Below are 21881 nucleotides of genomic sequence, written 5' to 3' on the forward strand. Positions count from 1 at the left end.
AGATAGCCGGCGGCGATCAGACCCCCCCAGCAGGACATCACCCTAGTGGGGGAAAAAGCGGGGAAGTCTGGTCGCCCTGGCTGCCAGCTGATCGGTGCTGCGGGCTGGAGAGCCCCCGCAGCACAGATTACATCAAAATCGCCTGGTCCTTAAGTGGTTAAAAGTGTCCTTTTTTATCTAAAACAATTGGTATGTTTGTGTCTGTAATACAGCAATGGGCAGCTAACAAGGTAAAGATTACCAGTCCTAACCTGTCTGATTTTCACTACCTACTGTGAGTGACACAGCATCATAGGAAAAAAGTAATTTCTAGTGCATTTTACTACAATTTATATTTGTGTACTCACAATTTTACATTTTTTCACAATAGTCGTTCCTTTAACTATGCAATATCACTGGAATAAGTTAAAAGGAAGCATGTAGTATGAGATTACACGTCAGACTCTTTACCTCCTGCGCAGGAAGTGAGTCGGAACCATGAATCGCGGATTGTAATTTCATTCCAAGCTCCCTTACGAGGACCACTATTGTAAAATAGTGTACATTTCACCCAGAGTAAAATGAACAATAAATTACTTTTTTTCTATGTTGCTGTCACTTACACCAGGTAGTAACAAATCTGACAGACCTGACAGGTTTTAGACTAGACCATCTCCTCATGGGGTATTTTCAGAACTACCTTTATTCTTTACAAAAGCACTCCGGTCCAATCAGCTGACGTATAGCCTCATACTATATGCTTCCTTAATTACAAAATAATGTAATGTCAGACTCTGTACCTCTGCACAGGATGTTGGATCGTAGATTGTAATTCTCTGTGGTATGTTTCTGCTCACAGGGCTGCCAAACAACGCAGGAAAGGGGACCGCATAGTGATCGAGTGCCAAGAACAGGCCTACTGGCTGGTCTGCAAGCCATCGGTGAGTTGGTCGCCATGACGCCCCACCTCTGTGTTTGACAATGCGGATTTATACTTTTTATGCCCCTAGACCAGCTTTCCTGCAGCTTCCCTTCCATGTGCAGCACGCCCTCCTTATTCTATGTGCAGCCCCCTCTTCCATGTCTAACAGTCATGTACAGCAACCCCTCCTATTCCATGTGCAGCCCCCTCTTCCATGTCCAACATTCATGCACAACAGCTTCCTTCAGTTCTGTACAGGTCCCTTAGGCAGCAGCTCCCTGTTTCCATGTATTGCTTTTTATTTGCTAGCTTTGTATTCCATTTGCAGCAATCGCTCTTCCATGTCCAGCCGCCCCTCAGCCTGCTACCGCCCAAGGCCATGGCCTTTGCGGCCTGTCAGGAAATCTAGGCCCTGCTGCAAGAAGGTGAATCCTCCGCTACCACAGTGGCCAGCTTTGCCTTATTTCCAAGGACAGTTTCCCTAGAAATATATCCCTGAATTCACACGCTGCTTCGTGAAATAATATGACTTGTTATATTTGCCAGCAGCAGGTATGATTGCAGGTTCATATCTGTAAGAATCCTTTATTATTATTTTTAAATAGGCCACCTTCATTTCAGATAGTACAGTCATTTAAAATACACCTGTGACTTTATAAAAAAAGAAAAAAACACAGATACTTACCTCTGCATCTTAATTTGGCTTCCTTCGTCCTGCTCTGCCAGCGCTGGCACCCCTGAACAAGCAGTCACAATAATATTTACACTGGACTGCCTGCACAGGCGCAATAGTGGCCAAGGTGTCTACCCCCATCTTAAAGGATACCCGAAGTGACATGTGACGTGATGAGATAGACATGTGTATGTACAGTGTCTAGCACACAAATAACTAGGCTGTGTTCCTTTTATTCTTTCTCTGCCTGAAAGAGTTAAATATCAGGTATGTAAGTGGCTGACTCAGTCCTGACTCAGACAGGAAGTGACTACAGTGTGACCCTCACTGATAAGAAATTCCAACTATAAGACACTTTCCTAGCACAAAATGGCTTCTGAGAGCAAGAAATAGGTAAAAAGGGGTATTTCTTATCAGTGAGGGTCACACTGTAGTCACTTCCTGTCTGAGTCAGGACTGAGTCAGCCACTTACATACCTAATATTTAACTCTTTCAGGCAGAGAAAGAAAAAAAGAAACACAGCATAGTTATTTGTGTGCTAGGCACTGTACATACACATGTCTATCTCATCATGTCACATGTCACTTCGGGTATCCTTTAACTGATGCTCCCTGTGGCCTCTGCAGAGTCTTTGACAGAGTAGCCCTTTCCCTGTGCAGGTGGGCAGGTGAGACTCTATGTCTGTACAGTTCTCAGGCGATCCCTTCACGAGGGAGAAGATCGTCCTTGGCTGATAGAGAAGGTGAGAGCAGGAGCCCTTATGGTGCAGTATCGTTAGGGTGAGTATGGGAACAGTAAATGTGGGTAGTGTATACTCACAAACACCGCAAGTGCATGCGGAAAAAAACGTTTACGCTCTGTATCATCTGAAGTGTAGTCCGCAGTATCCTGGGGCGTTTCTAGCCCTTTTGTCACTCCAGGCAAGAAGTTCTGTGTCACCCCCCCCCCCCCCACCCAAATAAAAATACAGGAAGTCCCTGAGATACAAACAATCCGGAGGTCCTGCCACATTTCATTGCACATCCCCTTCCTGCACTACCCCAGCTCAGTGTATAAATGCAGAGTATAGTGCAGCAGAAGCTGTGCTCTCACCTCTCTGCTGGAGTCCAGTGCTGTGCCTGTGTGACCATCCTGTCTGTCCCCATCCCCTCCTGCACTACCCCAGCTTAGTGTGTAAATGCAGAGTATAGTGCAGCAGAAGCTGTGCTCTCACCTCTCTGCTGGAGTCCAGTGCTGTGCCTGTGTGACCATCCTGTCTGTCCCCATCCCCTCCTGCACTACCCCAGCTTAGTGTGTAAATGCAGAGTATAGTGCAGCAGAAGCTGTGCTCTCACCTCTCTGCTGGAGTCCAGTGCTGTGCCTGTGTGACCATCCTGTCTGTCCCCATCCCCCTCCTGCACTCCCCCAGCTTAGTGTGTAAATGCAGAGTATAGTGCAGCAGAAGCTGTGCTCTCACCTCTCCTCTAGAGTCCAGTGCTGTGCCTGTGTGACCATCCTGTCTGTCCCCATCCCCCTCCTGCACTCCCCCAGCTTAGTGTGTAAATGCAGAGTATAGTGCAGCAGAAGCTGTGCTCTCACCTCTCTGCTGGAGTCCAGTGCTGTGCCTGTGTGACCATCCTGTCTGTCCCCATCCCCCTCCTGCACTCCCCCAGCTTAGTGTGTAAATGCAGAATATAGTGCAGCAGAAGCTGTGCTCCCACCTCTCCACTGGAGTCCAGTGCTGTGCCTGTGTGACCATCCTGTCTGTCCCCATCCTCCTCCTGCACTTCCCCAGCCAAGTGTGTAAATGCAGAGTATAGTGCAGCAGAAGCTGTGCTCTCACCTCTCTGCTGGAGTCCAGTGCTGTGCCTGTGCTACCATCCTGTCTGTCCCCATCCCCTTCCTGCACTACCCCAGCCCAGTGTGTAAATGCAGAGTATAGTGCAGCAGAAGCTGTGCTCTCACCTCTCCTATGGAATCCAGTGCTGTGCTTCCGCCTGTCTGCTCACCACTCGCCCTAGTGCCCAGCATCTCCTACAACATGTATCGTGATTACACTCATATAAGGAGAGCCAGCAGTGGCCTGTAATGCCTATGCCTAAAAACGGACCTGCCTGTATCTGAGGGAGTGAAGTAATTGTCAGGGCTGTGGAGTCGGAGTTGGAGTCTGAGCAATTTCGGTTACCTGGAGTCGGAGTTGGAGTTGGAGTCGGTGGTTTCCTAAACTGAGGACTCAGGAGTTGTAGTCAGATGATTTTTGTACTAAATCCACAGCCCTGGTAAGTATTACACTAAGGAGTCAGAGTCGTGGAGTCGGAGCAATTTGAGTACCTGGAGTTGGAGTCGGTGGTTTCATAAACTGAGGAGTTGGAGTTGGATGATTTTAGTTCCGACTCCACCGCCCTGGTAATTGTCGGGGCCCCCATGCAGCTCTGGGTCTCCCTGTTTTTGCAGGGGCTGCTCTCTTGTAGTTGGCGCAGTATTAACATAAATCTTCACGCACAGAATACCGATACATAATAAACAGTATGTAGAAATCAATAGATATTGCTATGAAAGTCCTGAAACAAAGTATTGGAGCTTGAGTCACACTCGCAGCGCAGTCACATGTGTACCCCTCAGGAAATTATAACATTTCGCTTCCCACGCGCGTCTTTCATCTGCGCCGTCATTTAGTAGGACATACATTTGTGATCCGTAAGGAAAAAACGAAGGAAAGAGGGTAAAACGCACAGGCAATTGAACAATCGACCCGACAGCGGTTCATGTGACCTTCTCATGACATTGATGTCGCGTCTCATCTCCTCTTCAATGTCAGGGGCGAGCGTTGCGATCTCACGTCTCGCACAATTATATTTATTAAAGGTTTTTGTCGAGCGGTGTATAATTAGATGTGTATAATTTGCTTCCTGCGGTGTTCTTCACACACGCAGCTCGATTTTTTTATTTATTAAACTAAATATAGCCTCCGTCATTGGCGCGCGTTCAGCCATCATTTATTGAAGTGATCTACTTTTAAGCTGGAAGGATTAGATTCTTGAGGGAGAGCGGTAGAGACCACTTAGTTATTTAGCTTGCGGCTATACATATTGCTTCGTTTTATAAAGAAGGGGGAGGGGGGGCACAAAACATATTTTGGGTGAAATTCAGTCTATTGTCTTCTCGTTGTCAGTGGCTTTTGTAGCATAGATTCCATCACGGATAACGTGTAAAATAAATGAAAGTTACATTTAAGAATATTATTCCACCCAAAATGACTACTGTGGAGGGATTTTATTATACTTTGCAACCCCCGATTTCTTGGCGCTGGCCATACACTTATGCTGGGTATACATGAATCAATTTCCCGTCTGATGGATGGAAATCGGACGATTATTTCAGTCATGCCTGATCTGCTTTTGTTTGATGACGGGATCAATTTTCTCTTCTCAAAAAGGTTTTTATTGGTTTTTGAATAAAAGCAGTAAAACAGTGCAATATCAAAATGTGTTGTACAGATAACAACCAAGTGTAAATTTAAATACAACTTGAGGTACAGCAAAATCTACAAAGGCAGACATTATTACATATGAAAATATTTTGGACGTCAGTAGCACTATGGCGTCAATTACTGACATCCCTAGTCAACTTTGAACTTAATACAAAAGTGCTTGGGAAAGGGGGACCACCACGCAGAGTTGGTGGCACAATGATCTTGACTGTTTGTACCTTTCAAAATTTTTGTGTAGACCAGGGGTCGCGGGGGTGTTAAATGTTGGCATTATGAGCTGACCCATGGGCCACTCCTTGTATTTAGCTATCTTTATATAAATAATTCCATTCTATATTGCATCTTCCTGATGGAGCAGAGACCATCAGGGGAAAGGTAAGAAAAAAAAGGAGAGAGGAATGAAAGGAGGGAAAGAAAGTGTCAGGGGGAAGAAGGTAAGGGGAAAAAGGGTGCCGAGCTACTACCGATCCCATCTTGATTTTTAATTCGTATGGAAGGGAAGTGCTTAGAAGAGGCCTTTTTTAGGTTAGGTTATACAGCTGTGAGTGACCCAGGAAGCCAGTGGGCGTACTGTATAAAATAAGGTTTCCAGACCTTTTTAAACTGGGAAAGAGTGTCATTTATTATAGCTTTCATTCTGTCGAAACAGAGGGCGTGACTGAGGTTGCATTTGAAAATATGTAAGGGGAGTGCGGGGGATCTCCAAGAGCGGGCGATTACTCGCTTAGCAGCAAGACAAATATGCATTAATAATTTATATTGAGAATTAGATATGCCTATGGGTTTTATACCCAGTAGGGCTACTTCAGGGAGTTTGGGGATTTGTAGTCTGACTGAGGAGTATATAACTTGATATACTCTACTCCAAAATCTGCGGACTCTTGGGCATGACCACCATACATGGAGAAAGGTGCCTTTCTGGCCACAAGCCCTGAAGCATAAACCGTTGTGGCTAGGGTTAAATTTTTCAATTCGATCTGGTGTTAAATACCACCGAAGTAATACTTTATATTGCGTTTCTACCAGGGCTGAACTGATGGAGATATACTGCAGGTCTTCAGTTTCTAGGTTGCTGTTGAGATCTTTCTCCCATCTGGTGATGTAGTGTTGTTTGGGGAGATTGGAAGAGGAAATTGCGTTTTTGTAGAGTAGAGATATGAGGCCTGGAGCGTCTGGGCTTGAGGCACAGACATGTTCGAAGCAGGTTCTGGGGATCAATTTTCTGAAGTTAAAGCGGATCCGAGATGAAAAACTAACTATAACAAGTAACGTGTGTATATAACTTATCTAAGGTTTACATGGTTTACACAGCATATCTAGCTGCAAACAGCTTTAATAGAATATGATTATTTCTTCCTGTGATACAATGACAGCAGCCATGCTGTTTGTAAACATTACACAAAAGCAGGCTTATCTGTATCTTGAGCCATCAGCCTAATCCCCCCTCCTCCTCCCCTCTGCCTCTGAAATCTCTGGCTAGTAACACCTCCCCCTCCTCCTGCCCAGACTGAGCTCCCATGAGCCCTTGCTACTGCCAAGGCTCTCTGAAAACCTGTGGGCGTGGTTTATTTAGTTTATAGGGAATTAGAGTATTAAAACAAAAACAAAAAAGTATTTGGCTTGAGGAATGCCCTATAAACAATAGGAAAGGAACACAATTATGCAATGTGTAAACGTTTGCCTCAGATCCACTTTAACACAGGAAAATGTATCCTTTTATCGCTCAGGAGCAGTGTGGACATGTACACTTCCTGATGATGCAACTTCCTGTCAGATTACCCGTCAATCGGACAGGAAATTGTATCGTGTGTTCCCAGCATTATAGATTTTTGCCCAATGTTCCAAAACGATTGATTCCTTTCAGATAAGACTTGATTCCTCCCACACACAGGACATCGTCTTTCATTCGATTCCAGCGGGGATTCTATTGTATATTGATCGAATCTCAGCATTGCAGTGTTTGGTGCAGTGTAACGCTATGGGATATCTACCACTGTCACTGGCCTGTTCCCAATCAACCTAGATCGTCAGTACTGTCCGACCAATAGTTTTGATCCATTTTCGGTCAAACCCATAACAAGACAAGACAAATAACATTTATATTGCGCTTTTCTCCTGGCGGACTCAAAGCGCCAGAGCTGCAACCACTAGGGGGCGCTCTCTACAGCATTTAGGGCTGGATTTGTACTCTTTACCGCCTAAGGCTACTGTCAGCAGCCGCCCCCCTTCAGCATAGATAGAAAGATGACCTTTCCCCCTCCCTTCAGTATAGGCATCCAGATGACCCCTCCCCCTTCCCTCTAGTATAAGAAGCCAGATGACCCACCCCCCCTTTCCGTTTTGATAGCCAGACGACCCCCTCACCCTTCAGTATAGGTAGCAAGGTAACCCTTCTCCCTCAAGTGCGTGAGAGGCTGCTCGCTGGCTGCCCGAAGTGCCCCTTCTTCTCTCCCTCCCTCTGCAGGGACTGGAGGCACATTTGGCTATCTAAATGGGGGGAAGGGGGCACATCTGGCTATCTAAACAGCACTTGTACATTTGGCTCCACCCATGATCACACCCACATTCTGATGCGTGACTATGCCCAATTTGTCCAGAGGGGGGCGCAAAAACTGTCTTTGTCCCTGGGCGCTGAAAAGCCTAGCTACGCCTCTGTCTACATCTACTGGTCTCCCAAGATAATGTTAGACCTGAGACCTTGGGTTAGTTTTTAGTTCATTATTTTTAGTTAATTAACCTCCTTAGCGGTAACCCCGTGTGTGACACGGGGTAAGCCGCCGGAGGGTGCCGCTCAGGCCCTGCTGGGCCGATTTACAGAATTTTTTTTTTGCTGGACGCAGCTAGCACTTTGCTAGCTGCGCCAGCACACCGTTCGCCGCCGCCCTGCGCCCGATCACCGCTATCCGTTGCGGCGCGCGCCCCCCCCAGACCCCGTGCGCTGCCTGGCCAATCAGTGCCAGGCAGCGCCGAGGGGTGGATCGGGACTCCCAATAACGTCACGATGTCGCTAACGTCGGTGACGTCATCCCGCCCCGTCGCCATGGCGACGGGGTAAGCCCTCCAGGAAATCCCGTTCTTTGAATGGTATTTCCTGATCGGAGATCGCCCTGAGCTCGCTACATGATTTAAAAGAAAAACAAAAGAAAAAACTGCTGCGCTGCCTCCCGGCGGAATTTTTCATACCGCCAGGAGGGTTAATAAGAAGTATTTATGGCAGGCAAAGGTGTATAAAGAAATATCTTGCCCCTCGTGTTTGACAGCTACTTGCGCTCTGCAGGCCACTGTGCAGTTTTGAACAAGCTCAGTTACTCAGCCCTCAGTCAACATCCACCCTACGCAGGACAATCTTCTGTTTTTAGTGAATTGACCAAAAAAATTCTTATAAGAAATGCTGATAACAAAATCCATTCTCAAAGGTGTCAATAAATATTCCCCAGATTAGAAATGATGAACTGTCCTACTAAGCTTTGCTGTTTCTTTGCCTTGTTTGTACTGGAGTTGGGAGAAGAGGACATTCCACAAGGACTTGACCTTAGGTGGATTTTGGTACTCCATAAATATGTATGTATTTGGATCTGGCCAAACAGTATGCTGTCAACCTTCGAAGTTGGACCAAAGCCTAAGGGCCTGAGCCCACTATCGCAGTTGTGTCTACTTCTGTCCGCTTTTCAGCATCTGTAACATTGATGTGTAACTGAAAAGCGGACACAACTGCGTCAGTGGGCTAAGGTCCTCTGCCCAAGGCCATTATCACTAACCACCCCTCTGACAAACAGCAAACGCCCTACCCCCTTTCCGCTCTGATAGGTTGGAGCTTGATGGAGGGCGGAGTTAGACTCAAAGAGTGGTCAATGGTGATGATGAGTGACAGCTCAGTTCACAAACAATAAGCTGTCCACGTTTTCTGCTTCTTCATCCCGAGTCCCAGACACTTTCCTGACTGCTGCAGTTCACATGTTTGGCAGCTTGACTGCATGAGTGTGCCAGCCCGCCCCTTGATTCCCGATGCCCTAGGCCATGGCCTTTGTGACCTTGCCTGAAAGCTGGCCATGCCTGAGAGTCTGGCGATTCCTCAATTGCCTCTCACCGAGTGGGTCGCCTTCAGAGGAAGAATGCAGATTATATGGATTTACTTTTGTAGACCTAATATTTGCGTTTCTTTGTCTTTATGGTTTTTTTTTAGCCGGGATGTTTGAACGTGATGGAATACGGACCGGAGCGAGGGAACGGCTACACCGGAAGGATACAGGCTGTAAGTGTGTTTACTTGATATCATATCATTCTTCATTTGTTGTTTCTTCCATAAAATGTAACAGCCTGGACTGGAGCCATCGTGTCTCTAGGCCGATAGCCCAACTCTCATTAGTGTGTTCCAAATGGCAAAATATTTATCTTGATAGCGTTCGTTAGATCTTACTTAAATCCCTATTATGGGCAAATAAATTAACTGGAGTATAAAAAGAGCAGATCTTACCTTTTCCATTCCCAAAGTCACAGTCATGTGACCGCACAGCATTATTCTTTTCATGATCTCTATGTACAGGGCTTCCTATAACCATGCCATTCCCCCTAGAGGTGGCCACTAATGATACAGTTTGCCTAACGATCGATTACAGACGATTCTTCTTATGAACAATTGTAAATGATCGTTTGGGACCACTAATGGACAAAAATCTCCTAACCAATCCGATCAGATTGTTGGGATCAAACCAAAAATTTGGATCGATTTCATTAATCTGATCAGATTGCTTAGGATAATTTTGTCCAGTAGTGGAATCAAACGACCATTCAAAATCGATCATTAGGCAAATTGTATCTTTAGTGGCCACCTTAGGGATGAGACGAGATTGCTTGAAATTTTTGGAGAGGTCTTGGTAAATCAGAAGCTTGGAGAATGGCGATATCAGGAGATGTTTGGAGATGTCAACCAGGGTATATACGGCGGCAGCCCCCAACCCCTCTTGACCATTTGGGCAGCGATCTGTCCTGGCTTATGACTTCATACAACATCCCTTGATGCCACGGTTAGCAATCAGCAAGGCAGATCGATTTGGCCAATTACTGGCTGAGCTGAGAGTTGTTCTCCTCACTCACCTCACTTGCCACTTGACATCACAACTGTTCCTCTCCGCTGGCCCCACTGCATAGGAACAGAACATGTCACTAGCCTACAGGCTAGTGACGCGTCTGTAAAGTGTCAGCCCTGCAATGGCTGACACCGGCTTACAACCCCTGCCTGGCGACATTTATCACAGGTGTGTACGATCCCTAAGAAATCCTGAGGGACCCCAGAGGCTCCCAGGGACTCCAAATTTTGCAGCAATGTGTCAAAGTGCTTATTTTATGTTGCCCCCAAAGCAGAAGAATCTGCTACACTGGGATGGGGGGGGGGGGGGGGGTGGTCTTTATGTCTGCTAATCCCTGTCCCTATTCGTTTAAAACAGTTATTTTCCTGACTGCTGAGAATAACTTTTGCAAACCACACTTTTCTTTAACCACTTAATGACAACTGGACGTTTATAAACGTCCATTGTAGTTGTGGAGAGTGCACCACAAGTTTGTTATTAAATGAGCCACATGTGGTATCATTTTAACCACTTGCCGACCGAGCACTCATAACGCGCGTCTGCAAAGTGGTAGCTGCAGGACCAGCGACGCACATCTGCGTCGCCGGCTGCAGGCTAATTAATCAGGAAACAGCCGCTCGCGCGAGCGGATGCTTCCTGTCAATTCACGGCGGGGGGCTCCGTGAATAGCCTGCGGGCCGCCGATCGCGGCTCGCAGGCTAAATGTAAACACAAGCGGAAATAATCAGCTTTGTTTACATTTTTACAACGCTGCTAACAGTAGCAGCGTTGTACCAGATCAGCGATCCCCGGCCAATCAGCGGCCGGGGATCGCTGTCACATGACAGGCAGGAGCCTGTTAGAGGCTGCACAGGACAGATCCGTTCCTGTGCAGCCTCCGATCTCCGGGGCAGGGAGGGAGGAGAGGGAGAGGGGGAATCCTGCGGTGGAGGGGGCTTTGAGGTGCCCCCCCCCGCCAGCCACACGCAGGCAGGAGCGATCAGACCCCCCCAGCACATCATCCCCCTAGTGGGGAAAAAAGGGGGGCGATCTGGTCGCTCTGCCTGGTGTTTGATCTGTGCTGGGGGCTGTAGAGCCCACCCAGCACAGATCTTAGAAATCAGTGCTGGTCCTTAAGGGGGGTAAAGGCTGAGTCCTGAAGTGGTTAACCGTGACGAGTTGTAGAATATATTTTGGTGGGTCTTAGAGCTTGAACACACATCACATAAAAAATAGATACGGACAAACTCAATCTAACATAAAGAAAGTCAGACAGAATATGAAAGAAACAACATATATTGTTACCTTAGGAACTTGGCTTTTTAAATATATATGTAATGAGGGTATATTACTATTATTTTTGCAAATAATGTCTTATAATAATCAATAGTGTAAAATGAGAAAGCAAAAAACAACAAAAAAGACAAATATACTTCCAAATACAATATTGTCACCATACAGTGTGCTAGGAACATAATCTAAGCATTGTTATAACCAGGATGAATGAGTAAATAAAATTTGTAGTTTACTGTAACTTATAGTTAGCACTAATTATTATAAAGCTATAATGGATGTAAATGGAGAAATAGTGTGTTTTTCTATTTTTTCCCCTTCTTTTCCCTTTAAAATGCATTGAAAATAAGGTCATTGCTAAACAAAATTATCACACGCTAAAAGCCTAATTTGTCCTGAAAAAAACAATATATAGATGATTTAGGTGTGATTAGTAGTAATAAAGTTATTGGCGAATGAATAGGAGCAGTGCTGATATGTGAAAATTCGTTTGATCCTGAAGTGGTTAAAAGAAAAAAATGTTTCAATAACACATTATTTCTATGTCCAGTTCCATAACATATAGTGGGTTCTCCTTCAAACTCTCTCATCTGCCTACAGTTTAATATTTTCTGTGTTTTATATTTTCAACCTCAAGGAGTTGAAGATGTTTGTTTTGTTTCTTCCTTTAAGGGAAAGAATGCAGATTACTACAGAAGAGAGGTAGGCCTGCTCTCAATACTGTGATAGTTTCTGGGATCTGTCCTGTATCTGGTGGTGTAGGATAACAGGCGTTTTGAAGATAACAATGACCGGTGTTCAGTTGGGTTGGGTTATGTCAGAGGCTTAAAGGAGTCATCAGGACCCCCCCCCCCCTGCCCAATGGTGCAGAGGCTAGTGTGCCTGCACGATCGCCATTGTCAATCAAGTCCGCGGTGTACTGTGCAGATGCAGTAGTTCTGCACCTGCGTAGTACACTCCGGACCACGTGGCGGTGATTCACAGCAGTGCTCTCGTGCAGGAGCAGCAGAGACGACCTAGAGGTAAGCCCTGAGTAAGTAGAGCGTGTATCTGTGTATGTGTCTGGGGGGGGGGAGGGGGGAGGCAGATGATTTTTTTAAAGGAAAGTATGTTGGAGGCAGAGGCGTAGCTAGGGTTTTCAGCGCCCTGGGACAAAAACTGTTTTTGCAACCCCCATGCAAAAAATGGGCCATGACGGGTTGAGCCAAATGTACAAATGCTGTTTAGCTAGCCAAATCTGCCCACTTCCCCCATTCAGATAGCCAGATGTGCCCCCCCCCCCTTTAGATAGCCAGATGTGCCCCCCCCCCCCCTTTAGATAGCAATGCCTGTATGCCCTTTAGATTAGACAGCCACATGTGCCCCCCCTTTAGATAGCGAGATGTGCCCCCTTTAGATAGCGAGATGTGCCCCCCCTTTAGATAGCCAGATGTGCCCCCCTTTAGATAGCCAGATGTGCCCCCCCTTTAGATAGCCAGGTGCCCCCCCCTTTAGCTAGCCAGATGTGCCCCCCCTTTAGATAGCCAGATGTGCCCCCCCCCCTTTAGATAGCCAGATGTGTTCCCCTTTAGATAGCCAGATGTGCCCCCCTTTAGATAGCCAGATGTGCCCTCCCTTTAGATAGCCAGATGTGCCCTCCCTTTAGATAGCCAGATGTGCCCTCCCTTTAGATAGCCAGATGTGCCCCCCTTTAGATAACCAGATGTGCCCCCCCTTTAGATAACCAGATGTGCCCCCCCTTTAGATAGCCAGATGTTCCCCCCCTTTAGATAGCCAGATGTGCCCCCCCTTTAGATAGACAGATGTACCCCCCTTCCCTTTAGATAGCCACATGTGCCCCCCCCCCCCCCTTTAGATATCCAGATGTGCCGCTTCCCCTGCTGTTATTAACGTTTTGTCAGTCCTCTGCAGAGGGAGAGAAGCAGTTGTACTTCAGGTGACCAGCAAGTTTCATCTCACATGTGGGGGTGCCACAGCCAGTGCTGCGCCCGGGGACATATGTCCCCCTTGCCCTCTATAGCTACGCCTCTAGATGGATGTATAGAAGAAAGAAAACATTGACTATGTATAGAGAATGATGCTGGGAAATGGTGACACGAGGAGACATAGTGCATGGGGTAAACTTAGCGATATCTGCCATTTGCGTCACAGCGAACAATGCGCTGTTATCTGTCTGTGGAAAGCCTCGAAGGAACAGGGCTGACATTCAATAAACCTCCATGTTGTGTTTATTTCGTTTCCTGACAGATGGAATACCTGGCCAAGGCCATGGCACGGACAAGGGTGAAATCCTCCATCTGTCTGGAAGGGTGAGCAAGTCTGTATTTCTCATACCTCCCAACTTTTTGAGATAAGAAAGAGGTACACTTAAGCCACACCCTAGCCATGCCCCAGTCACGCCCCTAGTCATGCATACTATAAAGATTTCATAAGGGACATTATGCTGTTTTATAATTCAAACCACACTCATCGTTTCTATCCTGGTTCATAATTCTTCATATTAACAATAATAATAACAATTTAAAGGATGGGAATAAAGTTTAGAGTCAAACACATTTTATAGTAGATAAATTACATATATTTACACCGATCTGTACATTAGTCCTGTAAGAGGGACACATAAGGAGGAAAGAGGGACAGAGGGACAGTTGGGAGCTGTGATTTCGGTCTACTGACAGTTTTCTCATTGTGCATAATCATAACCAGAAACTTAGATAGAATGCTGGTCTAACTTTTAAACCTGAAAGAAGATGTTCCTCTGAATCTTTCCACCAATGTGGAGAACATTCTCAGGAGATGGACAGCTCAATGTGCCAGATAGACATTCCATGAAAACGTACGGCTTGTCCTCTAAAGCTGGCTATCTTCAGCAATCTACATTAAAAACCCTACCTACTACACCGACCTATCACCAGCTTTCCCCCTATCTATGCCACACACCATACATTTTTTAATTATTATTCAATTTGAGCATTCTGATCCAATTTTCCAAATTTGATCGGAGAATTCGATCAGAATTTTCGAGGTACCACACAAATATTTTTGAGATTGCCGCAATTTTGGGAAAATAGATCGTAAACTACAAAAAAAATGGTTGGTTAGAAAAATTAAGAGAAAAAAGTGAATAAAGTTTGGCATATACTGAATAGTTACTGTACATACAGTCTTTTTCTGGTTGAATACAATGTCACAATCCATACAATTCTTGATAAAATTGGTCTGAATTTTCCAAGACGTCCAATCTAAAAAAATGGGAAAATTAATCAGATTTCTAGATTTTTCAGGATAAACAAACGTATTTAGCGAATTGATATAAAATTGGATCTTTTAATTGTATGGCGTGTGGCCACCTTAGGCTTTCAATGCAGGACTTGAATTTCACGTCCTGGAATGCAGGGGAAAACAAATTCAACAGTGAAATTCACGGCCTGAAATCTTAAAGGATACCCGAAGTGACATGTGACATGATGAGATAGACATGTGTATGTACAGTGCCTAGCACACAAATAACTATGCTGTGTTCCTTTTTTTCTTTCTCTGCCTGAAAGAGTTAAATATCAGGTATGTAAGTGGCTGACTCAGTCCTGACTCAGACAGGAAGTGACTACAGTGTGACCCTCACTGTTAAGAAATTCCCCTTTTTACCTCTTTCTAGCTCTCAGAAGCCATTTTCTGCTAGGAAAGTGTTTTATAGTTGGAATTTCTTATCAGTGAGGGTCACACTGTAGTCACTTCCTGTCTGAGTCAGGACTGAGTCAGCCACTTACAGTACATACCTAATATTTAACTCTTTCAGGCAGAGAAAGAAAAAACGGAACACAGCATACCGGTAGTTATTTGTGTGCTAGGCACTGTACATACACATGGCTATCTCATCATGTCACATGTCACTTCGGGTATCCTTTAAGGGTTCCTCCATATCACCACAGAGGTAATTGCCCAAACGAATATATAGAAGACCTAGATCAATTCAGAAAGTTCACAGCCAGACCAACCTGGAGGGGTCACCGAACATTTGCCAAGGCCTGGTGATAGATCAGGCTGGACCTATTCCTGTCCAGAACAAGCAATGCAACTCTTTCAGTTGGACTTCTCTTTGTCGTGCCGTTGATTGGTTGTTCCATTGTTTTGTAGCTTCATCAAGTTCACAGAGCAGTATCTGCCCCACGACCCCATCATGTCCGGCTGCCTTCCCAGCAATCCATGGATCACAGACGACGTCACATACTGGGCGCTAAACGCCCCTCTGTAAGTACAGTCCACAGCCGATTACTTTGTTAAAGCGCACCTGAACTCAGAACTTCCTCTCTGCTCTAAAATATTAGCAACAGCATAATAGTTACAATCACTATTACTTTTCTTGTTTATAAATGATCATTCCCCAGTTTACCTGACTCTTATTTGGTACGTTGCCGCACAAAGGAAGTTGCAGGGCATGCTGGGTTGTCTTTTTTTGCTTCTTTATTTCCCCTCAGACTCCACGTACAGAAGCAAAAAAAGACAACCCAGAATGTCTTGCAACTTCCTTTGTGCGGCAACGTAAGGGTCAGGTAAACTGGGGAATGATCATTTATGAACAAGAAAAGTAATAAAGATTTTAACCTTTGGATTGCCTGATTAGCATCCTTATTACTTGTTTACCAGATAAAAATAAAGAATTGATTTTTTATTTTATGCCCGACAGTTACGCTTTAAAGAAAATTAAACAGAAAATGGTACCGTAATGATCTGATATTTTCATCCAATCTTACCAAATCTATGCAGTAGAAGAGTAAACTGAGTGAATATATGGAATGGATAATTTAGGCAGTTACCTTATACTACATAGAAGTGATAAGATTGGATGAAAAAGATTGCATCATTAGTGGCCACTAACGATTACATTTCTAGCGAAAAATCATTTTAGTGATCAGATCATTCTGATTGGGAGAAAAACCGTTCACTACACCATCAACGAACCAATCTTTGCTTCCTATCGCAACCAACTAGAAAATCCAAATTTTGGTTAGACCAAAATCCAATCGGACGACTATTTTTATAATCATTTGTAATCGATTGTGCCCATCAATGGAGATTATTTACAACCAATCTGATCAGAATTTCTGATCGCTCGAACGATGTTTCGCTACAAATTAGACCGTTAGTGGCCGCCTTTAGGGTTAGTGCGTCCATGCGGGACAAGAAGGTGTCCATGTAAGATGTATGAGTGGGGAGGATGTAGAGCTTTGTCATATGGGCGACTCTGACACTGAAACTAATTGCTGCTTTGAGAGTTCAACACATTTCAAAGAATTGCCACTTGGAAAGTAACAAGCTGCTGGTTAGCTGTGTGGCATAGCCCAAGTAGTTTAACCATTTCTTCCGCCCGGACGTGAAGCTCACATCCGGGCAGCTGCTCTGCTGTGGTGCCGTGCTTCGGCGCGCTCCCGGGCGCGCTCCCATGCCCCCGTGCTGTCCCCTGGTAGCCCTGGGATCAGTGAATGGGAACATGGTTCCCGATCACCGATCCGTGTCCCCAGCAGAAAAACCGAAGCGCTCTTACAAGAGGCTTCAGTCTTTCTGCACGTAAAATTTTCTGCGTCATCCTTGTGCTTCCGGTTAGCGAGAAGCACAAGCAGAAAAAAAACCTCAAGGTGGCCATCTTGTGGCCAAATAGTAAAACTACATCTACATATTTTTTACATTACAATTTACACATATACCGTATATACTCGCATATATGCCGAATTTTTGACCCCCAAAAAGTGGCCCAAAAGTGGGGGTCTTGGCATATATGCGAGTCATGATGCTAAAGTGTCCCCCCTCGCTCCGGTATGTGCCCCCTCCGCTGGAGCGGTACATGTTAAAACTGTTTTCCCCCCTGCGGTATCTGCCTCCTCTCCGACTGCGGATTCCTCCCCGAATCTCCTTCATGTGATTTTCAGAGCTTTCTGCACTTACTTGTCCAGTCCTGAGCCCCCTTAATGATGTAGAGGGGTGCCGAGTCCCAGCGCCACATGTCCGGAGCCCCGTAATGCTGTCTGCGGTAGAGGAGAGCTGAGTATCAGCATCACATGTCCGGGGATTCCCTTCTTCTCTGACGCTCTCACTGTGTCTCATATCTATGACGCCATCTAGTGGCGTCTTGAGACACAGTGAAGAAGGGAATCCCCGGACATGTGATGCTGATACTCAGCTCTCCTCTACCGCAGACAGCATTACGGGGCTCCGGACATGTGGCGCTGGGACTCGGCACCCCTCTACATCATTACGGGGGCTCAGGACTGGACAAGTAAGTGCAGAAAGCTCTGAAAATCACGGGGGTAGGGGGCAGAGACTCGTGGAGGAAACAATTATATGCATGTACCATTCCAGCAGGGAGGGGCACGGACATAGCGGGGGTACATCCTTTTTTAATAGCCACACAGATGTACTAGGGTGGGAGGGGGTGCATGGGCACAGTTGGGGGGGAAATCACATTGAAGAGAATCATTGTGATCCCTATTGTTTTAAATAGCAAGGGAGGCACCATTGCTGTTCTCAGTCTGCTGTAACAAATGTATTCTTGTGACAAGTTTGTTGGACCTGCTTGTCTTTGCATAGCAGGTCACTACTAAATACTCTGATCACAATGTGGGAAGGGAGTCTGCCTAAGGCCCGGTTCACATTAGCGTTCCAGGTCCGGCTTCCCCGGACCCGGAACGCTCCGTACACAGCGGATGGTGAATGGATACATTGTTAATCAATGTATCCATTCACAGTCGTGCGACCGTCCAGATCCGGATCCGATCCGGGAACGCAGCTCCGGGACGATCCGGCTTTTTTCCAACATGCTCCATTTTTGGCATCCGTCCCGGTGCGGCTGCGGACCCGGGCCGGATCCTGACCCGACATGCGGCCCATGCTGTGTAATGAGAAACGGATGTTTCTCATCACACTGGCAATAGGACCAGATGCTTCCAGCACCGGTCCTATGCCACTTGGGGGGCCCGGACTACACGCCGGTATCCCCCATGCTTGCGGTGCCTTTCCGGCACTGCAATGTATCTAGTTCCGGCTACTTTATTGTAGCCGGAACTGATACATGCATCCGGCGCAACTTGTGGCCACCGCAGAGACCCATACGGTCTCTTTGCGGCCCCCGGACCCGGACCCCGGACACTTGCAGACTCGAACCGCAAGTGTGAACGGGGCCTAACATTGTTGGGCACACATGGCTGTGGGGAATGGGGCTGCCTAGTATTGGGGTCACATCTGGCTATTCATACTGGGGGTGGAGGGTGGGCTTATTTGCGAGTCAATGACTTTTTCCTGCTTTCTGGGGTAAAACTTGGGGGTCGGCTTATATGCGGGTCGGCTTATATGCGAGTATATACGGTAATAACATTAAAAATTGACTGTTTATTTCCCACACCAAAATATTACCCAAATAAAAATTTTTATGTAAAAAAAAAATTACAATAAAAAAAAAAAAGACATAAATAATTACCTAAGGGTCTGAACTTTTTAAATATGCATTTGAAGGGGGTATACTACGAACATTTTTTAAATTTATAAGCTTGTAAATAGTGATGAACGCAAAATGGAAAAAATGCACCTTTATTTCCAAATAAAATATTGGCGCCATACATTGTGATAGGGACAAAATTTAAATGGTGTCTCAACCGAGACAAACGGGCAAATAAAATACATAGGTTTTAATTATGATAGCATGTATTATTTTAAAGCTATAATGGCCGAAAACTGAGAAATAATGATTTTTTTTTTCAATTTTTTATTCTTTAAAATGCATTTATAAAAAAATAATTCTTAGCAAAATGTACCACCCAAAGAAAGCCTAATTAGTGGCGGAAAAAAACAAGATATAGATCAATAAATTGTGATAAGCAGTGATAACGTTATTAGCAAATGAATGGGAGGTGAAAATTGCTCTGATGCATAAGGTGAAAAATCCCTGCGGGCTGAAATGGTTAAACAATGTTGTCGAAACACACACACCGTTATTCCAAACAATCATGTCAATCGAAAACAGTGCGCTCAAGCTAAAGAAACGTTTCACATGACATGCGCATGCTCTGGAGCAATTGCATTGCCACTCTTGCCGTGTGTACAAGTCCGTCAAGCGACACATGTCTTTTCAATTCAAGATTTACAATCAATTTTTCTGATGGATTGTTACATTTGAGAAAATCTGTGTGTTCAATTTTTCCCCAATTATGAAAAAAGAATGATTAAAATCTCAGAAAAAATTGCTTGTGTCTCTACATTACGAAACTGTCAGTCTACCACATGCTGTACAATGTTGCAAAACATTGATGAGAAATTTCCACCACCCCTGAGAGGAAAAAAAATGGGAAATCCGATCAGATTTTTTACTCAAATAAAAGAAAAGATTTACATTTTCTGCAGAAACTATCGTTTTTATTGAATTTCCTTAAAACTGGATCATTTTATTGTATCAATTTTCATTCGATTTTACCGTGTATTCGACCAACACGATCAACTCAAATGAATGTCAAAAAGAGTCTTTTTTTTTATCTAGAAAAACCTAATTAGACATGTTGGAAAAATCTTTATATTTGATCAAACGGAATAATCGAAGAAAATTAACTAATCGACAAAAAAAAATTGTACAAGGGATCAGATCTACCAGTCATACGTTTCCACCCATGTGTGGCGGACTGTAGATACGAGGTTGAAGGCAGAGCTGTTGATGACGCTGTAGCAGGGCAGGACATGCAGGAAGGTCGGACGCCTGGATCTGTAAATAAAGAGAACCAGCATGTCTCTGTAGAATTTGGACAGAGATAAAAACAAAAACAACAAATGCAGAACCGGTCTCCACACAACAATACAGGTGATAAAGAAGACCTGTCAGCCAGAAGGTGAGAAGATGAAAGAGATTATGGCCCATATGCAATTCACGTTTTCTTTTGAGTTTTCCCCTAGGAGATCATTCATCTGCTACAGAGGTGGAGTGGTTAGCACTCTCGTCTTGCAGCGTGGGGTCCCAGGTTAGAATCCCAGCCAGGGCACTATCTGCAGGAGTTTGTATCTTCTCCCTGTGTCTGTGTGGGTTTCCTCTGGGGACTGTGGGTTTTCTCCCACATCACAAAAACATACTGATAATTTAATTAGCTTGGCACTAAATTAGCCCTAGACTAGGATATCTGCACTACATAATACATATATAGACATATGACCAGTGCTGCTCATCAGGATTCCTGATATCCAAACTTTTTTACGTTATCCGATTCGGATTCGGGAGTTTTTTTTAAAATCCGGATAGCTATCTGCGGATATTTGGGTGGATACAGGACTATACCATCCAAAACCTCCAGGCGGAAGAACACCTTCTTCCCCCAAGCTGTTCGGCTACTGAACTCCAACCTTCCCCGGCCCGACCTGCATTTCTAATTGCTGGGTCGGTCAGCCGGTTCCTGCCGCTGCCTGCCCTGGTTCTTTATCCGAAAATGGACTCGGTGGCCTTTTACCAGCACCTTTATTATTTACCGGACTGTACTTGCACAGTAGTGAAATGGCCGATATGAACTGACTACTGCATTTCTATTTTTGTATGTGTTGTGCGTCTGTCTATACTCTGTCTGTCTATACTCTGCTATGCCATGTGTACCACAAATAATTCCGATTACAGCTCTTGCTGTACTTTGGCGAAATAAAACGGATTCTGATTCTAACGCAGATATTGCGGGTATCCGGATCCGAAATACTGTAACTAAGGAGATGATGTCCTGGAGCCAATAAGAGGGCTCCCAGCAGAAGCCCTAGCAACTAATCACAGAGGGGAACCCTGGCCAGCCCCACCTGACCTCATTGAGCCAATCAGAGGGCTCCCAGCCTAAACCCTGGCACCCAATCACAGAAAGGAACACTGGCCAGCCCCCTGTATATAAGGATGGCTGCCATGATGAGACATATCGTCTTAGCTTGCTGTATGCTCACTGAGAGACATGCTCCAGTGCTGGTGGCCTAGCAAGGGCTGTACACAGTTATAAACCTAAAGCTGTTCAGTGATTAACCCCTTCACTACTATCACTACACTATTGTTAAATCGTTAATTAGCTTGATTGATGTCATAGTGTGACAGTCAGAGTGTGTGCTCCAGTGCTGCTGGGCCTAGTAGCAAGGGCTGTACACAGTGATAAGCTGTTCAGTGATTAACCCCTTCACTACTATCACTACACTATTGTTAAATCGTTAACTAGCTTGATTAACGTCATTGTATGACTGTCAGAGTGTGTGCTCCAGTGCTGCTGGCCTAGCAGTGATAAATCGAAAGCTGTTCAGTGAGTAACCCCTTCACTATCACTACACTATTGTTAAATCATTAATTAGCTTGATGTCATTTGTGTGACAGTCAGAGTGTGTGCTGTAGGCAGTTGTTATGTGTCTGTGTGTGTGCTGTGCACAGACCAGGCCAGCTGCTGCCTGCTGGCCAGCTATTAGCCTTAGGTATAGGTTAGGTTAGGGATTAGGGG

At 45.2% G+C, this 21881-nt stretch overlaps 2 protein-coding genes across 3 annotated transcripts in view; both read left to right on the plus strand.

Moving 5' to 3' along the window:
• RGS11 (regulator of G protein signaling 11) overlaps window positions 1-21881 on the plus strand; it is a 216460-nt gene that overhangs the window by 124930 nt on the left and 69649 nt on the right. For both annotated transcript variants that reach the window (XM_068243575.1, XM_068243576.1), the window contains exons 8-12: window positions 839-920; window positions 9228-9296; window positions 12076-12105; window positions 13651-13712; window positions 15538-15651. In XM_068243575.1, the coding sequence (XP_068099676.1) occupies window positions 839-920; window positions 9228-9296; window positions 12076-12105; window positions 13651-13712; window positions 15538-15651 (357 nt within the window). The remainder of the gene's footprint in view (window positions 1-838; window positions 921-9227; window positions 9297-12075; window positions 12106-13650; window positions 13713-15537; window positions 15652-21881) is intronic.
• Window positions 1-21881, plus strand: part of LOC137524086 (NXPE family member 4-like) — a 405433-nt gene that overhangs the window by 44021 nt on the left and 339531 nt on the right. The window lies entirely within an intron of this gene.

This window comes from Hyperolius riggenbachi, chromosome 7 (genome assembly GCF_040937935.1).
Source record: "Hyperolius riggenbachi isolate aHypRig1 chromosome 7, aHypRig1.pri, whole genome shotgun sequence".
NCBI classification, from domain to species: Eukaryota; Metazoa; Chordata; class Amphibia; order Anura; family Hyperoliidae; genus Hyperolius; species Hyperolius riggenbachi.